Here is a 24,409-nt window from a genome sequence, read left to right as displayed (position 1 = left end):
TACGCTAGGGACTTGCTGCACCTCAATGGGGAAGGTGCAGCTGTGCTTGGGGAGAAAATGGCTAGAAGGTTGGAGGAGTGTTTAAACTAGGGATTGGGGGAGGGTATTCAATTTATAGGAGGGAAAGATAGGGCAGATAGAGACCTGGGCACAAATAATGAAGTTGGGGGTGGCGGTGGCATGGGAGGTGGGGTTAGAACAGTTAATAATTTAAGAAAGAATAGAGGTACAGAGAGGAACATCAAGTGCATGTATTCTAATGCCAGAAGCCTCACCAACAAAATGGATGAATTAGAACTAATGTTGTTGGAGCATAATTATGACATGGTGGGGATATCTGAAACATGGCGGGATGAGAGCCATGACTGGGCTGTTAACTTGCAGGGCTATACCCTGTTCAGAAATGACCGTACAGATAAGCGAGGGGGTGGGGTGTGTCTATATGTAAAATCGTCCTTAAAACCCATCCTGCGTGATAATATAGGTGAATTTAATGAAAATGCAGAGTCCCTGTGGGTGGAGATAAGGGGAGGGGGAAAAAATAATAAATTACTGATAGGGGTTTGTTATAAATCTCCAAAAATAATGGAAGCAATGGAGAATATCCTCGTAAAGCAAATAGATGAAGCTGCGACTCAAGGAGAAGTCATTATTATGGGGGACTTCAACTACCCTGAAATAGATTGGGGAACAGAAACCTGCAGTTCCAGCAAAGGTAATTGGTTTTTGACAACTATGAGAGACAATTACCTTTCACAACTGGTTCAGGACCCAACAAGAAGGGGGGCACTGCTAGACCTAATATTAACCAACAGGCCAGACCGCATATCAAATATAAGAGTTGGGGGTCACTTGGGGAATAGTGATCACAAAATAATAAGTTTTTGTGTATCCTTTAATAAGATGTGTAATAGAGGGGTGACAAGGACACTAAACTTCAGGAGGGCAAATTTCCAACGGATGAGAGAGGATCTTGGTGCAATTAACTGGGACGATATCCTGAGACATAAAAATACACAAAGAAAATGGGAGACGTTTATTAGAATCCTGGATAGGACCTGTGCACAGTATATACCGTATGGGAATAAACATACTAGAAATAGGCGGAAACCAATATGGCTAAATAGAGCTGTAAGGGGCGCAATAAGTGACAAAAAGAAAGCATTTAGAGAATTAAAGGAAGTAGGTAGTGAGGAAGCATTAAATAAATACAAAAAATTAAATAAATTCTGTAAAAAGCAAATCAAGGCAGCAAAGATTGAGACAGAGAGACTCATTGCCAGAGAGAGTAAAAATAATCCCAAAATATTCTTAAACTACATAAATAGTGAGAAATTAAAAAATGACAGTGTTGGCCCCCTTAAAAATAGTCTGGGTGAAATGGTGGATGAGGATGAGGAAAAAGCCAATATGCTAAATTACTTTTTTTCATCAGTATTTACAAAAGAAAATCCCATGGCAGACAAAATGACTAGTGATAAAAATTCCCAATTAAATGTCACCTGCTTAACCCAGCAGGAAGTACGGCGGCGTCTAAAAATCACTAAAATTGACAAATCTCCGGGCCTGGATGAGATACACCCTCGAGTACTGCAGGAATTAAGTACAGTCATTGATAGACCATTATTTTTAATCTTTAAAGACTTCATAATAACAGGGTCTGTACCACAGGACTGGCGTATAGCAAATGTGGTGCCAATATTCAAAAAGGGGACAAAAACTGAACTCGGTAATTATAGGCCAGTAAGCTTAACCTCTACTGTGGGTAAAATCCTGGAGGGCATTCTAAGGGATGCTATACTGGAGTATCTGAAGAGGAATAACCTCATGACCCAGTATCAACACGGGTTTACTAGGGACCGTTCATGTCAGACTAATTTGATCAGCTTCTATGAAGAGGTAAGTTCCGGACTGGACCAAGGGAGCCCAGTGGATGTAGTGTATATGGACTTTTCAAAAGCTTTTGATACGGTGCCACACAAAAGGTTGTTACATAAAATGAGAATAATGGGGATAGGGGAAAATATGTGTAAGTGGGTTGAGAGCTGGCTCGGGGATAGGAAACAAAGGGTGGTTATTAATGGAGCACAATCGGACTGGGTCGTGGTTAGCAGTGAGGTACCACAGGGGTCAGTATTGGGCCCTCTTCTTTTTAACATATTTATTAATGACCTTGTAGGGGGCATTCAGAGTAGAATTTCAATATTTGCAGATGACACTAAACTCTGCAGGGTAATCAATACAGGGGAGGACAATTTTATATTACAGGATGATTTATGTAAACTAGAAGCTTGGGCTGATAAATGGCAAATGAGCTTTAATGGGGATAAATGTAAGGTCATGCACTTGGGTAGAAGTAATAAGATGTATAACTATGTGCTTAATTCTAAAACTCTGGGCAAAACCATCAATGAAAAAGACCTGGGTGTATGGGTGGATGACAAACTCATATTTAGTGGCCAGTGTCAGGCAGCTGCTACAAAGGCAAATAAAATAATGGGATGCATTAAAAGAGGCATAGATGCTCATGAAGAGAACATAATTTTACCTCTATACAAGTCACTAGTTCGACCACACTTAGAATACTGTGCACAGTTCTGGTCTCCGGTGTATAAGAAAGACATAGCTGAACTGGAGCGGGTGCAGAGAAGAGCGACCAAGGTTATTAGAGGACTGGGGGGTCTGCAATACCAAGATAGGTTATTACACTTGGGGCTATTTAGTTTGGAAAAATGAAGGCTAAGGGGTGATCTTATGCTAATGTATAAATATATGAGGGGACAGTACAAAGACCTTTCTGATGATCTTTTTAATCATAGACCGGTGACAGGGACAAGGGGCATCCTCTACGTCTGGAGGAAAGAAGGTTTAAGCATAATAACTCTCTGCCGTATGATGTTGTAATGAGTGATTCATTACTTAAATTTAAGAGGGGACTGGATACCTTTCTGGAAAAGTATAATGTTACAGGGTATATACACTAGATTCCTTGATAGGGCGTTGATCCAGGGAACTAGTCTGATTGCCGTATGTGGAGTCGGGAAGGAATTTTTTTCCCCAATGTGGAGCTTACTCTTTGCCACATGGGTTTTTTTTGCCTTCCTCTGGATCAACATGTTAGGGCATGTTAGGTTAGGATATGGGTTGAACTAGATGGACTTAAAGTCTTCCTTCAACCTTAATAACTATGTAACTATGTAAATAGCACGCATAGTGTTAGCCGCAGCCACCGGCTTCTGGCAATGCTACTTAAGAGAAATAAATATTCACTTCTGTCCACTTTCATGGGAGCACAGTGAATAGTTATTTCTCTTTAGCAGCGTTTTTTTATACTGGAATACTGGGAAAGGATTCAATCCTTTTTTACTGTTATTTGATTGCTACTTGATAATTGATTCTTTTTACTGTAATACAACAATACAGTAGTAAATAATGCAAATCACTATCCCCTATAAAAATGGCAGTGTCAAAGCTCTTTGGCAGGTTCCCTGCTGCCACTGCAACCCATCAGTATTCCAGAAACCTTAATGGATGTTGAGGAAGGATTATGTGTCTTAAAAGTTGCTGTCAGTGATTGGCACCTACAAGGCAACTTGTGCAATTTAATGTGTTGTAGCTAGTGATGCATAAGCATGCTCCAATAAGGTGTTATCTGGCATGCTCGTGTCCTAGTCAAGTATTTTTGGCATGCTCAAAAAATATGCTCGAGTCACAACACATGCAGATTGTTGTTATGAAATCAGAGAAGAAAATCACATGCAAACATTTGTAAGCAATGTTCCACAATTTTGAGAGGCCAAAAATTCCATGAGGGAATGTTTTCTGAAATGTGGAGCTTGAAATTGCATAATGTCAAAGGAGACAAAACAGAACCCTAATGGGAGCAAAAACTTATTTTATTACCTTATTAAATGAAAACTTTGCAGTTGCATGAAATCACACGTGCACAAGCAAACTTATATAACCCCTCCGGATAGATTAGATATATCACGCAATTTTGTTCTAAGATTGATCTAAGATGTAATGCAATAATCACATATTTTTAGGTGCCCTAGCTTACAGTATGCCCACTTCCTTGCTTTTTCACAGATTTTTATTTACGTTCTGCCAATGATAAAATACTTAAAATATGTCAGTACATAGAAAATGTGCGCAAGTTCAAATATCTGTGAAGCTTACTCTGTTCCAGAACATAAATGTAAACTGTATACTCTTTCTCTACAGTCTTAAAAACAAGCCAGGAGCGTGAGTTTGCAAAGGAAAAAAAATCTTGAGTGAATTAAAGTATATTTTCATGTCAGAGATTAAATAGGTTTGACTATGTCATTTTACTCTCATGATACTCTGAAACTGTCAAACTGCATTACTGGTATTCCCCAATATTAACTTTACTGAGGGTCTCCAGTGGCAATTTCTAAGCAGTAAGTTCAGTACAATCAGATTTTCACATGATATTCAATCTAACCTGACATTTTTTTAATTACTTTAAAGTGTCTTGACAATTAAAGGGTTGAAAACATGTGTCACAACTTATTCAAGTAAGTAAAATTGTACATTCATACTGAGAATCCACTATCCATACAATAGCTTTATTGTACTGTCCCAGTTTCTAGAATTGTAAATACACAAACACCACACCAATTGCAGGTGAAAAAGAGGCATAGGCAAATGTATAAAAATTGCATATATACTTTATTTAAACATACATAAAAAACAAAACTAGGAGACTCATAAAATACCAATGTCATACAGAGCAAGACATATTCATTTGCACTGCTGCAAAACACTGTCCCACATTACTGCTGATTGCAATACATATTCAAAATCTGCAATATGACTCATACAGGGGTCTATAAAGGCAGAACGTATTGCTGGGCAGAAAACTTCTTCACCATATTTAAATACAAACTACGCCTCAATGATATCTTGCCGCACATATAGTATTTTAATGCAGGCAATAGATAGGGCAATACTCATATTGGTGTCATATATATAAATTTCAGTAGTGGTAACAGAAGAAACAATTGCAGCCAAATATCCTGTTTACTTACATAAGTATGAATCCTGCTCCGAGTGACCATTAGTAACCCCGACAGCGCCGTTTCGCCATAGTGGCTTCCTCAAATAGGGGCATGTATGTACGCTGCATTATTTCATATATTTATACCCGCTCCCACAGCTGGAATTGATGTCGGCGTTCCTGGGTCGTTACTGCGCATGCGCTAACCGACGAACTTCCTTCATTGAAAAAGTGACTTCCTGTTCTCCGCGCATGGAACGCAAGCGTGAAACGCTATAGCGTCACCATCTGTGAGCGGAGTAAGGAAGCACAAGGCCGTTCTGGTATGCGCATGCGTCAACCAGGTGCCGAGATCAAACCGCAGGATAATAAAACCCACCGGACAGAGGACTTATTAAAATATATAAGAAACATAAACACGCAATTAGCAAACCAAATACCAGATTCAGAATATGAAACTAAATATGGGAAGTATCTCAACGTCAAAAATGGAATAAATAGCCAGCATATCACTTATACATTAAACACCAAAGGACCCCTGAAAACACCCATATAACTACTAATGATTATTACCCCAATAAGATATATATAGCTATTTACATAACAAGTACTGTTATACTGATATTAAAATAGCGATATCCCCATCTTAATTAACAACTATAATTTACATATATGAAATTTAAACAAACATATGAATTAAATAATAAACGCCAAAAGACCCCTGATTACACCCATAAAAATAATTCCTGGTAATATAACCCCAATAATACGTATCTAACTATGTGTACAATACATATCGTTATACAAATATTTAATATACAAATCATCATACATAACTATAATTTACATATATAAATAGTGCAATATATAAATATAAATACAGATATTTCATATACAAATCATCATATATACCTATAATTTACATACACAAATAGTGAAAGCACAATACAATTACTCTTATTATTAATACAAATATAAAATATATCACCATAATAAATGACACACAGGTGACAATCAGTGCTCCAAAATTACACCCATATAAAAATCACCACCCTCCTAACAATGTAATTCTCCACTGCCTACAAAAAATATTACACGACAAGTGGAGAAAAAAGTAAGAAAAGGGGAAAGAAGGGAGACAAAAAGGGGAAGGAAAAAGGATGGGAGAGGGGAAGGGAAAAGAAAGGGGGAAAAGAAAAGGGGGCCAGAGGCGTACAATACTCATATCACTATTATTATAATAAGTTAACAAAAATATTGCTCCCAAAGAGCTCTTTGGTTTCCATTTTCTCCCAGTATAGACTCTCCAGGGAACAAGACGAAGAGACACCACCCATAAACGAATCCTCCTAAAAACTAGAAACTAGAAAAATTATTATTATAATACGTTAAGAACAACAAGCAACATACACAACAACATAATTAAAAACAGGAAACCGGAGAAAGTAGTGATAATAGAGACCTTTTTTACAAGAATGCATTGAACCCTAAACTTTCATTAAGGCCTTGAGGGGCCATAGTCCCAAGTAAATAAATCCACCTGCTCTCTTTTTGAGCTAGGATCTTTCCAAGGTTACCTCCTCTAGGGCCTAGACATACTTGATCAATAGCTTGAACCTTCAGGCCTATAGGGTCACCCTTATGGTACAATCTGAAGTGTTTTGGTAGAGTTTTAAGGGAATTGATATCTTCAGCCGTAGCTGATTTTTCAATGTCTCTTATGTGCTCTCTTGTTCTCACTCTCAATTCACGAGTAGTGAGACCTATATAGATCTTATTGCAGGCACAGCGAGCATGGTAGATTACTCCTTTTGACGTACATGTAAGGTTCTTCAAAATCCTATAAACCCTAGTGCCATCATGATTTGTAAAGGAGGTACTTTTAAAGTGATTGCTACAGGCTTTACAGGAGTTACACGGGAAAAAACCCACCTTTGATTGAGTTGATTTTGACATTATTAAGATTTGTGCTTCAATGCATTCTTGTAAAAAAGGTCTCTATTATCACTACTTTCTCCGGTTTCCTGTTTTTAATTATGTTGTTGTGTATGTTGCTTGTTGTTCTTAACGTATTATAATAATAATTTTTCTAGTTTCTAGTTTTTAGGAGGATTCGTTTATGGGTGGTGTCTCTTCGTCTTGTTCCCTGGAGAGTCTATACTGGGAGAAAATGGAAACCAAAGAGCTCTTTGGGAGCAATATTTTTGTTAACTTATTATAATAATAGTGATATGAGTATTGTACGCCTCTGGCCCCCTTTTCTTTTCCCCCTTTCTTTTCCCTTCCCCTCTCCCATCCTTTTTCCTTCCCCTTTTTGTCTCCCTTCTTTCCCCTTTTCTTACTTTTTTCTCCACTTGTCGTGTAATATTTTTTGTAGGCAGTGGAGAATTACATTGTTAGGAGGGTGGTGATTTTTATATGGGTGTAATTTTGGAGCACTGATTGTCACCTGTGTGTCATTTATTATGGTGATATATTTTATATTTGTATTAATAATAAGAGTAATTGTATTGTGCTTTCACTATTTGTGTATGTAAATTATAGGTATATATGATGATTTGTATATGAAATATCTGTATTTATATTTATATATTGCACTATTTATATATGTAAATTATAGTTATGTATGATGATTTGTATATTAAATATTTGTATAACGATATGTATTGTACACATAGTTAGATACGTATTATTGGGGTTATATTACCAGGAATTATTTTTATGGGTGTAATCAGGGGTCTTTTGGCGTTTATTATTTAATTCATATGTTTGTTTAAATTTCATATATGTAAATTATAGTTGTTAATTAAGATGGGGATATCGCTATTTTAATATCAGTATAACAGTACTTGTTATGTAAATAGCTATATATATCTTATTGGGGTAATAATCATTAGTAGTTATATGGGTGTTTTCAGGGGTCCTTTGGTGTTTAATGTATAAGTGATATGCTGGCTATTTATTCCATTTTTGACGTTGAGATACTTCCCATATTTAGTTTCATATTCTGAATCTGGTATTTGGTTTGCTAATTGCGTGTTTATGTTTCTTATATATTTTAATAAGTCCTCTGTCCGGTGGGTTTTATTATCCTGCGGTTTGATCTCGGCACCTGGTTGACGCATGCGCATACCGGAACGGCCTTGTGCTTCCTTACTCCGCTCACAGATGGTGACGCTATAGCGTTTCACGCTTGCGTTCCATGCGCGGAGAACAGGAAGTCACTTTTTCAATGAAGGAAGTTCGTCGGTTAGCGCATGCGCAGTAACGACCCAGGAACGCCGACATCAATTCCAGCTGTGGGAGCGGGTATAAATATATGAAATAATGCAGCGTACATACATGCCCCTATTTGAGGAAGCCACTATGGCGAAACGGCGCTGTCGGGGTTACTAATGGTCACTCGGAGCAGGATTCATACTTATGTAAGTAAACAGGATATTTGGCTGCAATTGTTTCTTCTGTTACCACTACTGAAATTTATATATATGACACCAATATGAGTATTGCCCTATCTATTGCCTGCATTAAAATACTATATGTGCGGCAAGATATCATTGAGGCGTAGTTTGTATTTAAATATGGTGAAGAAGTTTTCTGCCCAGCAATACGTTCTGCCTTTATAGACCCCTGTATGAGTCATATTGCAGATTTTGAATATGTATTGCAATCAGCAGTAATGTGGGACAGTGTTTTGCAGCAGTGCAAATGAATATGTCTTGCTCTGTATGACATTGGTATTTTATGAGTCTCCTAGTTTTGTTTTTTATGTATGTTTAAATAAAGTATATATGCAATTTTTATACATTTGCCTATGCCTCTTTTTCACCTGCAATTGGTGTGGTGTTTGTGTATTTACAATTGTTTTCTGAGGTGGCTAGTCCACGATTGCATTTTTGGTTATGTATAAAACCAGTTTCTAGAATGCATTGAGAATGATAACGTGTCCTATCTTGGTTCATGGTGCAATGCTCATTATTTTGTATCAAAAATAAATAATATCCAAAAATAATTTTAACCCGTTTCTGACACTCTCACCGCTCATGCTAGACACCCTCACCGCTGTTGCACACATCTTTTCCGGCATATGTCAGCTGGCATGTTAATAGCCTCAGGTGGAATCGTGATCCACCCACAGCTGTTATTCCATTAAATGACGCTGTCAAAATCTGACAGCGGCATTTAACACGTGATTCCAGCAAGCACGCCGGAAATCCTTCCCATCGGCACCCGTGTCACATGACCACGAGTCGCCGATGGATTGGCATGACAACCAAAGGTCTCCATCAAATCTCTATGGTGTCACTGCTGGATTGCTATGAGCACCGCCTAGTGGTCGATGCTCATAGCAATTCAGGAATTCTGCTACATTCAGGCGATCTGATTATCGCCTGTATGTGGCAGAGGCAATCGAGTTATGGCATCTTCTAGTCTCCCATGGAGACTATTGAAGCATGCCAAAAGTAAAAAAAAAAGTTTTTAAAAATAAATTTTTTAAAATGTATAAAAGTTCAAATCCCCCCTTTTTGCCCCATTCAAAATAAAACAATAAAAAACAAACATACACATATTTGGTATCACCACATTCAGAATTGCACAATATTTGGTATCACCACATTCAGAATTGCACAATCTATCAATATAATAAAAAATTAACCCGATTGCTAAACGGCGTAACAAGAAAAAAAGTCAAAATGCAAAAATTACGTTTTTTTTGTCGCCACGTTATTGTATTAAAATGCAATAAAGGGTGATCAAAAGTTTGTATCTGCACCAAAATGGTATCTTTAAAAACGTTAGCTCAAAATACGCAAAATATAAACCCTCACCCAACCCGAGATCATGAAAAATAGAGGCCATATGGGTATCGGAAAATGGTGCATTTTTTTAACAAACTTTTTCACCACTTAGATAAAAAAGAACCTAGACATATTTGGTGTCTGTGAACTCATACTGACCTGAAGAATCACATTAGCAGGTCAGTTTTAGCATTTAGTGAACACAGTAAAAAAAAAATAAAATAAAAAAACCATTGTGGAATTGCACTTTTTCTGCAATTTCACCGCACTTGGATTTTTTTCTCATTTTACAATACATGATATGTTAAAACCAATGGAATAGTTCAAAAGTGCAACTCGCCCTGCAAAAAACAAGCCCTTACATGGCCATATTGACAGAAAAATAAAAAAGTTATGGCTCTGGGAAGAAGGGGAGCAAAAATCAAAAACTCAAAAGCAAAAATACTTAAGGTCATGAAGGGGTTAATATCTCATATTTTAAAGGTGATATTAAAATTACATTTTACTTTTGGGGCACTATATATGTGCAAATGTCTTGTTGATTTAGTGATTTAATCTGACCTATATATTTGGAACTTTATCCTTTTATTTATCTTGAGTTGAATTTCTGCTAATTGTGGACCAATATTTGATTTCTTACATGGTAGGACAAAACTTTTGGCTGCTTCTTGCTTTCAATCGGATCTACTTAATTTTCAGAATTAAGAGCACAATATCCTTAGATAAGACCAATCTTTATTCTCTCAATTTTGAGATTCTGCTAAATATATATTTTGAGATTTTCTCTCATCCTAACATTTTTATAAAGCTAAACTAATTCATGCTAAATAATTTCTATGGCTTTTAACCTGCTTTTCTAGATTTGTAAAAGATACCAAAGCTTTCTACATACCATGGTAAATTTTAATTTTGACTAACAAAAAAAGATGTTTTCAAGCTTCTAGCTATTGATTTTTGTTGGATGTCCTCCTGTTCTTCTTGTACCTCTTGAGTCAATAATATATGTACAGTAGGTCGATAATTTCTAAAAAGGAGATATGAGCTGCATTTTTAGTCTGGTTTGCTTATGGTTTTATCGCACATTATCCATATGTAGTCGCATTGAACAGGTGCAGGTGCAAGTCTAGGGAAAGGATCTCAGCATTTCATGTAATGTTTGGATCCAACTCCAGGCCATAGAAATAAATAGTGGAAAAACATCTGATGGCAACTGATCCATTTTTGCATCAGTGATGATTCACTGAGTTGGGTGAGGTTCAAGAGCTAAGCAAGATGTAACAGATGTATGTGAATCCAGCCTAACTCTCAAGTCAATTTACTTTGTTGACATCTTCATTGAAGGTTTTTTTCAGAGACCCTGTTGCAGTTATGGCCAAAATCTTAAAAAAATAAGTTATCCATTACAGAAAGCTATGGAGTCAGTCATTATGCATTGCTTTGAGTCATAGTTCCGAAATTATGCTTTAAATTTTTATATTGGGCTTTAAATTCTCTCACTGAACAGGCAACATTGCTAGTGTAATCATACATTAATGGACATAGCTAAATATTGTAAGTGCGATATATGGCCTCACTTGCTGTTTTGTAAAATAAATGGGAAGGTAAACTTGAGAGATATATGTTGGTCTACCAAGTACTGGATTATTTGGGGCTATGAATAGACGTATTACATGCTGTAAGGCATTATAGAAAACCACTTTCACACTAGAAAATAGGGACTGAAGAAAACTCTTAATTGTTCAGATCTATAATTAATATTTCAGTGAAAAAGGCAATACGACAGAAAAGATAACCTATGCTGTGGTTGTGAAATTGTTTCAATGGTCATCTTTTTTGCGTATTCTCTTATCTCTTGTTTGCATGAAATGGTTTTCATACATGGAATGGAAAATAGAGCTTGCATATGAATATCCCTGAGAAGACGATTATGCATACTTTTAAAAAGAAAGCAATTATTTACCTCCACAATTCCCATGCTCCACAATAACAAGTCTACTCTATTGACGCTATTGACATTATTGCCACTTTTAAATTAATCTGGTAAGGTATCCACAGAAACACTAATGTTCAATCAAATAAGAATGATTATTCCCCTAATTAAGTTCTCAGATGGTGCTAATTTCTTATCAGGACTTGCACTCCTTAGACACGTAAACCCCAAGGAAAAGTAACAATTTTCATAAATTTACAAAGACGGGAAAAGAAATCTCACGCAGCATTAAACAATACGGTATTGTACTTCTAAACTGCCTGGTAAAATTGCAGATCCAGCTCTCATTGTGATTCAAGGGTGTTCAATGCAGAGTTCAATTGAATTTTGTTACTGGATTAAAATTGACGCTCTCGTCAGTCTCCGCACGCTAATGGAAGTTGTATATTAATATGGCAAAACAAAAAGGGAATTCTTAAAGGAGGCTCTTGAGGTGTGCATTATAACTCTTTTGTTAACAGCAACATTTCAGTTCTTTGCTTACTTATATTCTGTATAATTCTGAGTCTGTGCTGAATTGACCTTACAAAGCAATTTCATTCTAACAAAGCTCTTTTTTTCCATCAAGTTTTAGCATTACTTTCAACACAGTATTTTTTCTACATTTTATTGAACATTATAAAAGATTGTAATGATTGTAATGAACAGACTGTGATCTGCTGCTTGATCTTTGATTTGTGACAAAAAGTTTAGGCCCCGATTCATCAGTGCCTTTGAGCCTTTTTCTGTCTAGTTTTGTGTGTTTTGTGCCTTTTTTGTTTGCACCCAATTCATTGCTCTTTTTTTTTCACCAAAAACAGCAACAAAACCACAAGACAAAAAAAGGAAAGTGACTTAAACCCCCCCACTAATGAAGAAACAGGGCCTTAGTATCTACTCTTCATGCTTGAGTAAAATTGTTTTAATAACTAACCCTTGACATAAGAGTTTTCTCATGGACATGAATCTTTTTACAAATTAAGTTTCCCCAATAATTGGTTGATTCCCAGAAGTCAGGCTACTCTTAAAATTCATGTCAGGCTACAGAATATACTTATTTTGTGACAGCTATATGCTTATTACTTACCAGCCATTTAAATGAATGGATGACCTTGTCATTCATGGATGGGTTAAGTCCACCAAATTTAGAGATGTGCTCAAATAGTTGATCTCATATGACATCCATAAATTCTAAAATGGCCAAGGGCTATTGTCATGAAACAACCTATTCCAATTAAATGTCATTTAAAACATCTATATATAATTAGCCTTCCTCTGGGTTCCCAAATTGATTACCATCCATCAGGTCATTACATACAAATTGTTTGAAAAAAACACAAAACTTTAAAGGGGTTTTGTATGTTGTAAAATAAAATATAACATGTTGAAAAAATGCTAAAAACAAAGCTATAGTTATACATTAACCTCATTGACTCTGCTCACAACCCAATCACCCATTACTGAGCCCAATTGCTAATCCCCCCAACCTTCCAGGACTAACTTTAAATTACTGAGAACATATATAGAGGGCTCTGGAGCTGAGCCAGCTTTGAACCAATCAGATGCAGGCTGTGTTTAAAAGATAGCATCTGCCTGTAATATGAGCATTTGGAATTGGGTCTGATTGCTGTTATTTCATCATTTAGATGCTGCTAGCAAGAATTTAGATGTTGCTGTCAGCCATTGGCATTTAAATTGACACCCAAACCCCCATGTGATCATGATTGCAGGTGCCAATGGATTACTTTGACAGCTCGGACTTGCTAGAGTTCCCCATCTTTGGCATGTTTGTCATTCTATGGTCTTTCTCTGAGCTTCACATGAGAATGTAAATGTCACTATATCCTGCAATATTTTGCAATATATGCAAAAAATACTTGGACTGGAGGATCATTGCCAGGTCATTATAAATGTGCAAACAAAACCCCAAAAATCAATGTTAAAATCAATTTTTTTCACTATTTCAAATGAAACAAATGCAAATCTGAATCTTATCCATGCATTTATATAAATGCGTTATCTCATTTTTGACTCTGCATTTTTTTGTCTCTTTTTCATATGTCATGTTTTAACCCTTTTCTGACCTCGGACGGGATAGTACTTCCTAGGTCAGTACCCCTGCTTTGATGAGGGCTCCAGCGGTGAGCCTGCATCAAAGCCGGGACAAGTCAGCTGTTTTGAACAGCTGACATGTGCCCGCAATAGCGGCTGGTGGAATCGCGATTCAGCCTCCGCTATTAACTAGTTAAATGCTGCTGTCAAACACTGGCAGCGGCATTTAAACTAGCGCTTCCAGTCGTCGGGCCGGAAATGAGCGCATAGCTGACCCTTGTCATATGATCGGGGGTCAGCGATGCTTTGGCATAACAACCAGAGGTCTCCTTGAGACTTCTATGGTTGTTGATGCCGGATTGCTATGAGCACCACCCTGTGGTCGGCACTCATAGCAATGCAACAATTCTACTACATAGGAGCGATCTGAGCTTCACTCCTATGTAGCAGAGGCGATCGAGTTGTGCCAGCTTCTAGCCTCCCATGGAGGCTATTGAAGCATGGCAAAAGTAAAAAAAACATGTTTTAAAAAATATGAAAAAAAAAATATATAGAAGTTTAAATCACCCCCCTTTTACCCCATTCAAAATAAAACAATAAAAAATCAAATATACACATATTTAGTATCACCGCGTTCAGAATCGCCCAATCTAACAATAAAAAAAGGATTAACCTTATCACTGATTCTTTTGGACATGGCACTAACAGATATTTTTATTTTAATTATGTTTTATTATTATGTTTATTTTTTTATCGAGTGTAATGTGAATGTTTTTATTTCTTAGTTTTTATATTTTTCAAATTTTTACTTAGGGAACTTGAATCTGTGATTGTCCAAATGCTTATACTATATACTGCAATATTTCTGTATTTATGTTATAGGGAAATCAAGGTTCTCCTGTAGAGCTCAGTCTGTGGCTGAGCTTCACAGGATGTCCCAAATGGCAGATATGAGGGCCATTGGCTTTATCACAGTAGCCAATCAGAGCTGATGTGCACTCGTCATTTAAATGCCGCTGTCAGAAATTAACAGCAGCATTTAAATAGTTAAACTCTGGGTGATCAGACCTTGCTGCGGTGACTGCAGTTACAGGGGGATGTCAGCAGAGTAACACAGCGGGATCTGCCTGGTGTTAAGCAGCATTAGACCCTGAACCATCTTCACACATTCCTTATCGACCTAGTATGGAAAAGTTAAACTGTAAAATATGGACATATGTGTGTTATCTGACTTTATTTCTTTTCTGGGCCATTGACTTGCATTGGTGAATTTGATCAGCAACATGGACCAAATTGTATAATTCTCCTTTTTTATAGACAATGAGTATTTGCGGAGTGGATAAAGGCATGAGGGATAATATAGGTGTAGTGGGAAGGAGGCCCCCAGTCACCCATATTTTTTGAGGGATCCCCTCTGTCATCACCCCTATCACCCCTATCACCCATTAATGAATGGAGACCTCCACACTCACACTGACAACTTTAAACACATTATACATGAGTATAAGCACTCACACACAGTATACACATGTATTAACTAAACTAAATATATATATACGTGTGTGCGTGTGTGTGTAGAAGGTGGACCAGAGAGTTTAATGCAGATAGATCATGACGTACAAAGCCATCCACAACCTGTCTCCTCCTTACATCTGTGACCTCATCTCCCGGTACTTTCCTACACGCAACCTCCGATCCTCACAAAATCTCCTTCTCTACTCCCCTCTTATCTCCTCTTCCCACAATCGTATACAAGATTTCTCTCGCGTATCACCCCTACTCTGGAACCCTCTACCACAACACATCAGACTCTCGCCCACCATCGAAACCTTCAAAAAGAATCTGAAGACCCACCTCTTCCGACAAGCCTACAACCTGCAGTAACCACCGATCAACCAACCGCTGCACGATCAGCTCTATCCTCACCTACTGTATTCTCACCCATCCCTTGTAGATTGTGAGCCCTCGCGGGCAGGGTCCTCACTCCTCCTGTACCAGTTATGACTTGTATTGTTCAAGATTATTGTACTTGTTTTTATTATGTATACCCCTCCTCACTTGTAAAGCGCCATGGAATAAATGGCGCTATAACAATAAATAATAATAATAATAATAATAATAATAATAGTACTGCCCCACTGACACTGGCTATTACCCAGTATTGCAGATTGACATCACATATCAAAAATGTGATATTTTATATGAAATTCTATGCTCTTTAGAAATTATTACAGCATTCTGTAGAACATCATACATTCATCTTCTGCTGCAATAGATATGGAGCGCCCCCAGACGCAGGGCCGCGGGGTACTTGGTACCGGGCCTCTCTGTCTCGGTCCTGGGGTTGTCACGGTGGCTAGACCCGGTCTGTGACCCTGCTAAGGGGCGTCCAATGAAAGGTGTGATGATGGTGCGTGGTGCAGGTAGCGATGAATAACGAGGACACAGGGTTGCAGTCTCTTTACCTCTTTACTGAAGACTTCAGGATCCTCAATCCAGAGTACTGCTAACAGGGCTGGCTGAGACCGGCCGGTCCGAAGGCACATCCAGAGTTCCCTTTGCAGGTGGAAATCAGTGCCTACCTTCTAGCGCCTGTGTGTTGTAGTACCTCCCTGCTGAGCACCACAGGATAGTCCTCACAACTGTTGTGTCTGTTTCTGATGTTCTTCTCTCACAACTCGTATCTGTTCTGATGTTCTTTCTCCGTCCCCCAGATGATATGGATAGGACGCACCCGTATGACGGGTAGGCCTGGAGTTCTTCCGGGACCCTAGCGTCGCCCCTCTCCCACAATTGCCCCCTATGTCTGCTTAGATGATTTAGGTGAGACAGCCACCCTAAAATTAACTGTCCTGCCGCTGTTTGAAGTATTGCTTGGAGCCTAATACTTCGTCGGCGTTCCGGCCACCGGCTACGCGCCTCAGTAGGATGTTGCCTCGATCTTACGGCATGACTCCTACTGGCTTTATATCCTTTCTGCTGCGATCTCGTTTCTCACTTCTCCACAATAAACCTCGCTTCATTTCCTTTCTTAGGATGCCAACGCAACTGGTGCAGGCGCGGCTCCGCAACATTCTGTTCTGTTCGCTAGGCCACTGTCAGGATTCCACCCCTGACAGAGACCCCCCTGAATCTTCCCCTGCAACACCCTCTGCCACAGGATGTTGCCTGGTTCCAAACCAGTCAGCTTCTGGCTAACTTCCTATCCAGCCCCCAGTTTTACCAGATTGTGAGGAGTGGCCTAATACATAGAACCCTTTGCTCCCCCTGGTGGCCAGAATGTGAAGTGTAAAGTGTGACTGTGATACCTGGTCAGGTGAACTCCTTAAGTGCCATTAGACGTACCATCACTCCCCTTAGCGGCGGAGCATCAGTACTGCAACGACCAGGACTCTGGGGCGCTGCAGATATATTAGATATAAAATTGCAATTCAACAACTTTTATGCAACATTGATTGTAAATGATCTTACTGATAGTTTTACTGTGTAAAGCAAGAATCAGCGCATTTTTAAAATCACATTGCATTTAACTTTTAATGCACTAAATTTTTAATCTAAACATTATTATCTACATATTTCTATTTTTTTTTTAAGTAAAGACTTCCTAAAAGTCCAGAAAAAGATATTTTAACTGGGTGACAGGTTTCAGATGTTTCATAATGTAGAATATTCACAGACCTAAACAATCAATGAGTCTGATAAAAACTGTATGAGCCATTTTTTCAAGAAGTTTACACAAGTTTTCTGTTGTAAAACTGTTTGTAATGTTGTAAAATGTTTGCGACTTTTGGTGCTTTATATCACTTCCAGCCAGCTCCACCAACTTTTTAAAAAAGGGTAAATCTTAGTCAGGATGGAGCGTTAAAGGGTGCACCTGACAAATTCATCAAAATTGTCACCCCAAAAGATGGCTGAAATACAAGGAAAAATAACTATTATCACTGATTAGTGAATATTTTTTGCAATTTAAAGATGCACTTGATGGATTTAGCAATTAATTTGCTGCATCTTACTCCAGTGTGCATTTCAAGACTTGTGTACAAAGTGATGATGATTTGAGGCATTTGTGCCTGAATAGCATTGTGCTGTATGTCTAAATGTTGAACTATCCATCTTGAGACTGTATAGGAGTCTCAAGATTATGCTGTGCAGGTAGAGTGGGTGGGCACTGAGGGTTGAAGGATGTTGGCAGAGGGGTTGATACAGCTCTGGTAGAGAAGTCAGAGGACAATGCCTTCTGAGAAATGCAGTCCAAAGGCCAAGAGAAAGAACTTGCAGGAAGTTCAGTTTATTAACAATAACAAACCATAACAAAGGCTGCACAGGACTGCAGGGAAGCTAAAAATAAGTGAAGATAAAAGAGAAGTTTGGAGGCATATTATAGAGACAGATATATATATATATATATATATATATATATATATATATATATACTGCTCAAAAAAATTAAGGGAACACTAAAATCCTACATCTTAGATATCACTGAAAGAAATATTCCAGTTGTAAATCTTTATTCTTTACATAGTGAAATGTGTTGAGAACAATAAAACCTAAAAATTATCAACGTAAATCACAAATAATATCCCACGGAGGTCTGGAGTTGGAATAATGCTCAAAATCAAAGTGGAAAATGGAGTTACAGGCTGATCCAACTTCAGTGGAAATGCCTCAAGACAAGAAAATGATGCTCAATAGTGTGTGGCCTCCATGTGCCTGTATGACCTCCCTATAACGCCTGGCCATGCTCCTGATGAGGCGGCGGATGGTCTCCTGAGGGATCTCCTCCCAGACCTGAACTAAAGCATCTGCCAACTTCTGGGTAGTCTGTTGTGCAATGTGATGTTGGTGGATGGTGCAAGACATGATGTCTCAGATGTGTTCAATGGGATTCAGGTTTGGGGAACGGACCGGCCAGTCCATAGCTTCAATGCCTTCATCTTGCAGGAACTGCTGACACACTCCAGCCACATGAGGTCTCGCATTGTCCTGCATTAGGAGGAACCCAGGGCCAACTGCTCTAGTATATGGTCTCAAAATGGGACTGAGGATCTCATCCCAGTACTTAATGGCAGTTAGGCTACCTCTGGCGAGCACATGGAGGGCTCTTCGGCCCTCCAAAGAAATGCCACCCCACATCATTACTGTCCCACTGCCAAACTGGTCATGCTGAAGGATGTTACAGGCAGCAGATCACTCTCCACGGTGTCTTCAGACTCTGTCACGTCTGTCACATGTGCTCAGTGTGAACCTGCTGTCATCTGTGAAGACCACAGGGTGACAGTGTTGAATTTGCCAATCCTGGTGTTCTGTGGCAAATGCCTGTTTCCTGCACAGTGTTGGGCTGTGAGCACAACCCCCATATGTGGACGTAGGGCACTCAGACCATCCTCATATAGTCGGTTTCTAACCGTTTGTGCAGACACATGCACATTTGTGGCCTGCTGGAGGTCATTTTGCAGTGCTCTGGCAGTGCTCCTCCTGTTCCTCCTTGCACAAATGCTGAGGTACCAGTCCTGCTTCTGGGTTGTTGCCCTCCTACGGTCTCCTTCACATCTCCTGGTTTACTGGCCTGTCTTCTGGTAGTGCCTCCAGCGTCTGGACACTATGCTGACACACACAGCAAACCTTCTTGCCACAGCTCGCATTGGTGTGCCATCCTAGATGAGCTACACTACTTGAGCCAATTGTGTGGGTTGTATAGTCCATCTCATGCTACCATGAGTGTGAAAGCACAACCAACATTCAAAAGTGACCAAAACATCAGCCAGAAAGCATTGGTACTGAGATGTGGTCTGTGGTCCCCACCTGCAGAACCACTCCTTTATTGAGTGTGTCTTGATAATTGGCAATAATTTCCATCTATTGTCTAGTTCATTTGCACAACAGCATGTGAAATTGATTGTCAAACAGTGTTGCTTCTTAACTAGACAGTTTGATTTCACAGAAGTTTGAATTACTTGGAGTTATATTCTGTTGTTTAAGTGTTCCCTTTATTTTTTTGAGCAATGTATATACATATATATATATATATATACATATATATATATATATATATATATATATATATATATAAATATATATATATATATATATATATATATATATATATATATGTAAATATATATATATATATAGCAAGAAAAGAGCTTTAATCTCACTAATTAACACTCTGCAATGTTTTGCAAATAGCTCCTTTGGAGAATTATATGTCTACATGAGTAGAGTCTTTCTATAAACATTGGGTAGTCTGAATTTGAAGTCATATGACACTCCAAGGAGGAAAAGAAACAGTCGTGAGAAAGTAACTCATACCTTTAAGATAAGTCTGCACTCAGGGTTTGTTTGTATTCGGTCACCAGTGCTATATAGCTTGCAAAGATGCTGTATTGTGTCCAAAAAAAATAACATTTTTGGAAGATTTTCTAAAATGATTCATTTTTGTTTTAGATTTATTAAAGCAATAACAACATTCAATATTAGTTAAGAAAATAGACTGGACTGCTATATAAAAGTGGCTTCGAATGTATTTATGATACAACAGCTTTCATAGTTTGTAAGCTATTATGCTATTTATTAGTGTCCTTTGTGGTAAGGGGTTGATGTTGTAAGAAAAGAAATAAGTACATACAAAATTGGCGGAGCTGCTTTTGTCACTTTTATATTGTACTTTGGCAGGATCTGATACTATCTGTAGTCCATCATGATTTCTTTATTACTTCACAAGCTGCTGGACTGCTCTTTAGTAGTTGTTTTGGAATCTCCCTCAGAAAATATTTTAGAACATATCCCGAGGGCATACAAATCACAGTGTGCTAGTTGACAGAATTTCAAAAAAGATTCTTTGATTCCTAATGTTCAACCAGCAGAAAGATATTTCTGTCCTGTCAAGCTGTGGCTGATTGTGAATCAAATGCTCTAGCAGTGGATTAAAAAAAAGATATTGTACATGTTTAGAATTCCATGCACCGCAATCTCCAGTTACACACTTATCCTTCAATGTATTCTTTCTTAAACTAAAATAGTCATGTCTAGCTCAATACACAATACATACTTTATAATAAAATGGAGACATGTAGTCCTGCAACCATAGTATTTACATATTATCAAATGTAGTATAGTTTTTCTCCCCAGGAGTGAAATATCTATCTATCTATCTATCTATCTATCTATCTATCTATCTATCTATCTATCTATCTATCTATCCCATATCTATCTATCTATCTATCTATCTATCTATCTATCTATCTATCTATCCATAGATCTATCTATCTATGTATATATCTATTATCTATCTGTTATCTATCTATCTATCTATCTATCTATCCCATATCTATCTATCTATCTATCTATCTATCTATCTATCTATCTATCTATCTATCTATCTATCCATAGATCTATCTATCTATGTATATATCTATTATCTATCTGTTATCTATCTATCTATCTATCTATCTATCTATCTATCTAGCTAGCTAGCTATCTGCCACATTCATACTTTTGAATTGCAGTATATTATGACAGCGAGTGTACAGTAAAACTGACACGCATCCTAATAAGTCTACTACTAACAGAAGTACTAAGAAAATCATGTCATAGCAACAAACTGTCCCCACTAGGGTTGAGCGACTTTTGCTTTTTTAGGATCGAGTTGGGTTTTGTGAAACCCGACCTTCTCGAAAGTCGGATCGCGTGAAATCGGCCGATTTTACTGTAAAGTCGGGTTCCGGACCGGAACACGAAACCCAATGCAAGTCAATGTGGATTTTTTTTTTTCTCTCTCTCTCTCTCTCTCTCTCCCCTCCGTGCAAAGCATATGTTGTGTTTGACTGCGGAAATCACTGCAGCCCAAACGGTAATATGGCTCTATGACACTGCCGAAACCAGGCCGGAACCTATGTCATCACGCTGCCCACACTCCTTAATTGGCTGAAAAAATGGCGGGGAAGGCGTCATACAAAACGCGACTTTGGCGCCAAGATCACCGACCACGTGGCCGATCCCACGCTGGAGTCGGGTCGGGTTTTACGAAACCCGACTTTGCCAAAAGTCGGCGACTTTTGAAAATGAACGATCCGTTTCGCTCAACCTAGTCCCCACTATCACATTTTCACAGTTTAGGGGAGCTGATGAGGTGACAGAGAAAGGGACCTTTGCAAACGTTCAGATCCCCATTAAGCACATAAACTGGCTCTGATACCAGCTGAAACCTGCTGCTTATTATGTGTGCCAAACATGTATGGTGGTATGTGGAAGATACATTGCCACTAAACTGTGCATTTATGTCACAAGTTTTAAGGTTTTAAAGGAATTATTTAAAACTATATTATTTTTTTGTGGGCCTAAGAACTAACAGGCAGCTAGCTAATAACTTCAAGCCTGTTCTGCCCAGCGCAGATCTTTGCTGATGAAGATTCTGTAGTTTCCGCTAAAGTCACATTGACAGGGCAGCGGCTTCTCTTCCATTTTGTTTTGTTGACAGGGTGTAACTGCCTATGTCATGCTGATTGACAGCTGGCTTCCCGCTGCATAACTGTACGAAGTTGGTGGTCAATCAGCATTATGTTGGCAGTCACTCCTTGTTGAGACAGCTGCACAGAAGAGGAAGAGCTGATCTGTTGACCTGGAGCAGCTGAATCGCTGGCAGGAGCTCTGAGCCAGCACCAGCTAGAACATGCAGGTAATTTCTGTAGATAACTACCTGCCTGTTCGTTTGACTCATAGTAAAAAAAAAATATTTAGTACTGGATAAATACTTTATGGTTCATCTTTCTAAGAGTCAGCATTTTTGAGATGTTACCATATTCAATTGCCCTGATGCTACAACATGCACAGAAGCAAATTTAATTAGACTGTTATTTTATATGCCATACTTAAACCAGCACATTATTCAGAAATTTGGTGAAGCTCTACCTGTGAGGGTATGTTTCCATGGGGCGTATTGCTTGAGTTTATGCTGCGGATTGGACGCTGCGTACAGCCGCAACATCCAATCCACAGCGTCCAGATGTTACAGCATAGTGGAGGGGATTTTATGAAATTCCATCTCCACTATGAGTATAGGACCACATCCAGGGGCCCTGCATAACCGGACATGTGGCGCGTCTTTCCAGACTGCAGCATGTCTATTTATCTTGCGGAGATGCTCCATCTCCTCAATATAAATAATCCAGTCTATGAATACGATGCGGTGATTCCGCATGTGTTCAATGAACACATTCAGAATCACCGTGTGTACAACAGGGGGCGGCGCTTTGGGCAGAGTGGGGTATTCGCTGCATCCAAAGCGCAGAGATTGCACCCCGTGGAAACATACCCTTAGAGTTCTAGTAAAATTAGATCTAGATTTGTGCAACACCATGAATTGAAGCAATATAAATCTGTCGAGTGTAACCAGTGCCACCATTCACTAAAGTTCACCTGAATGTTTTCTTATTTTTGAACAGTGATGGGAAAATTGCAAAAAAAGTAAATATTTGCAAATATCTGTGCCAAAACTGCGTGCTTTAAAATTGTAGAATTTTTGTAATACCTAAAAATTGAGAGCAGGCTTTAATATATTTCTCTTATAGCTTAAAGCATATTTATATTCAATTTCTAGCAGTGATAAAACAAATATCAAATTCAAGATTACAACAAATAAGTTACATATATTTTGACAATGCTTGGTAATTGTGTAAGTCATTATTCTCTGATGTTTAAAATGTATATATTTCTATCCTCAGGCACTTGAAGATGGCATAGCAGAGCAGCTAGCTATTGTGAAAGCACTGAATGTATCTGGCGGAGAGATTGTTGAGCAGTCCTCAACTGCTGACGCTGCTTGTATTAAAGATAATTTGGATACCCTAAATTCTCGCTGGAATATAATCAACAGGAAGCTTCAAGAGAGAAGAAGAAGGTGAGTACTCTATTTATGCAAGAGTTTTTCAGGGGTGCCACCACTTTTGGCCATGACAGTATATTTGTATATTTACTGTATTATTGGCATCCAATGCCCAAAGTAGGCTCTCCTTACTTCCTGGCAAATAAATGTATTGTACCTTGTTCTTACATAACATGAATGCTAGATATGAGTGGACAGTTTTGTAAAAAAAATAAATAAATTTATTACACGTTTTCCTGAAAATTTCAAATATGTGAAAATCCAAACTTTTGATAAATTTGATTTTCAAGAATCCAGCAGCAAAATGGCAGCCATTCTTCTGGGCTTTATTATAGGTCAAAAAAGGGGTTAAAAAATAATTGATTATACTGACCCATCTTAGGCCTTATCCTTCAGATGTCCTGCCACTGCTGCTCACCTTTTATTCCTTTGGTTTCTTTGAATCTGGTTTTTCGGTCTTCAAATTGGCTTTTGGATTCATCCTTAGATTTGCCTTTGGTCTGGATCTCCAGTCTCTGATGGGGCCTCACATGGTCATTGACATGCGGCACCACCTTGTAACCACATGGGTCAGCACACATCATTGATATGTTGCTTCCTACATGACTGTGTGAGGCTAAATACCAGATCTGACCAATCCGAACATTGTTCCAAAACAAGAGGGAGGACCAGGCAGGGAGCTGAGG

General features: G+C 38.4%; 1 protein-coding gene across 7 annotated transcripts in view; it reads left to right on the top strand.

The window, feature by feature from the left end:
- Window positions 1-24,409, top strand: part of DMD (dystrophin) — a 3,762,639-nt gene that overhangs the window by 2,238,140 nt on the left and 1,500,090 nt on the right. For all 7 annotated transcript variants that reach the window (XM_077296691.1, XM_077296689.1, XM_077296692.1 and 4 more), the window contains one exon: window positions 23,563-23,738. In XM_077296691.1, coding sequence (XP_077152806.1) covers window positions 23,563-23,738 — 176 coding nt within the window. The remainder of the gene's footprint in view (window positions 1-23,562; window positions 23,739-24,409) is intronic.

The sequence above is a fragment of the Ranitomeya variabilis genome, chromosome 3 (genome assembly GCF_051348905.1).
Source record: "Ranitomeya variabilis isolate aRanVar5 chromosome 3, aRanVar5.hap1, whole genome shotgun sequence".
Lineage (NCBI taxonomy): Eukaryota > Metazoa > Chordata > Amphibia > Anura > Dendrobatidae > Ranitomeya > Ranitomeya variabilis.
Note: the sequence above shows the minus strand (reverse complement) of the source record. Positions and strands in the feature narration are given on the sequence as shown.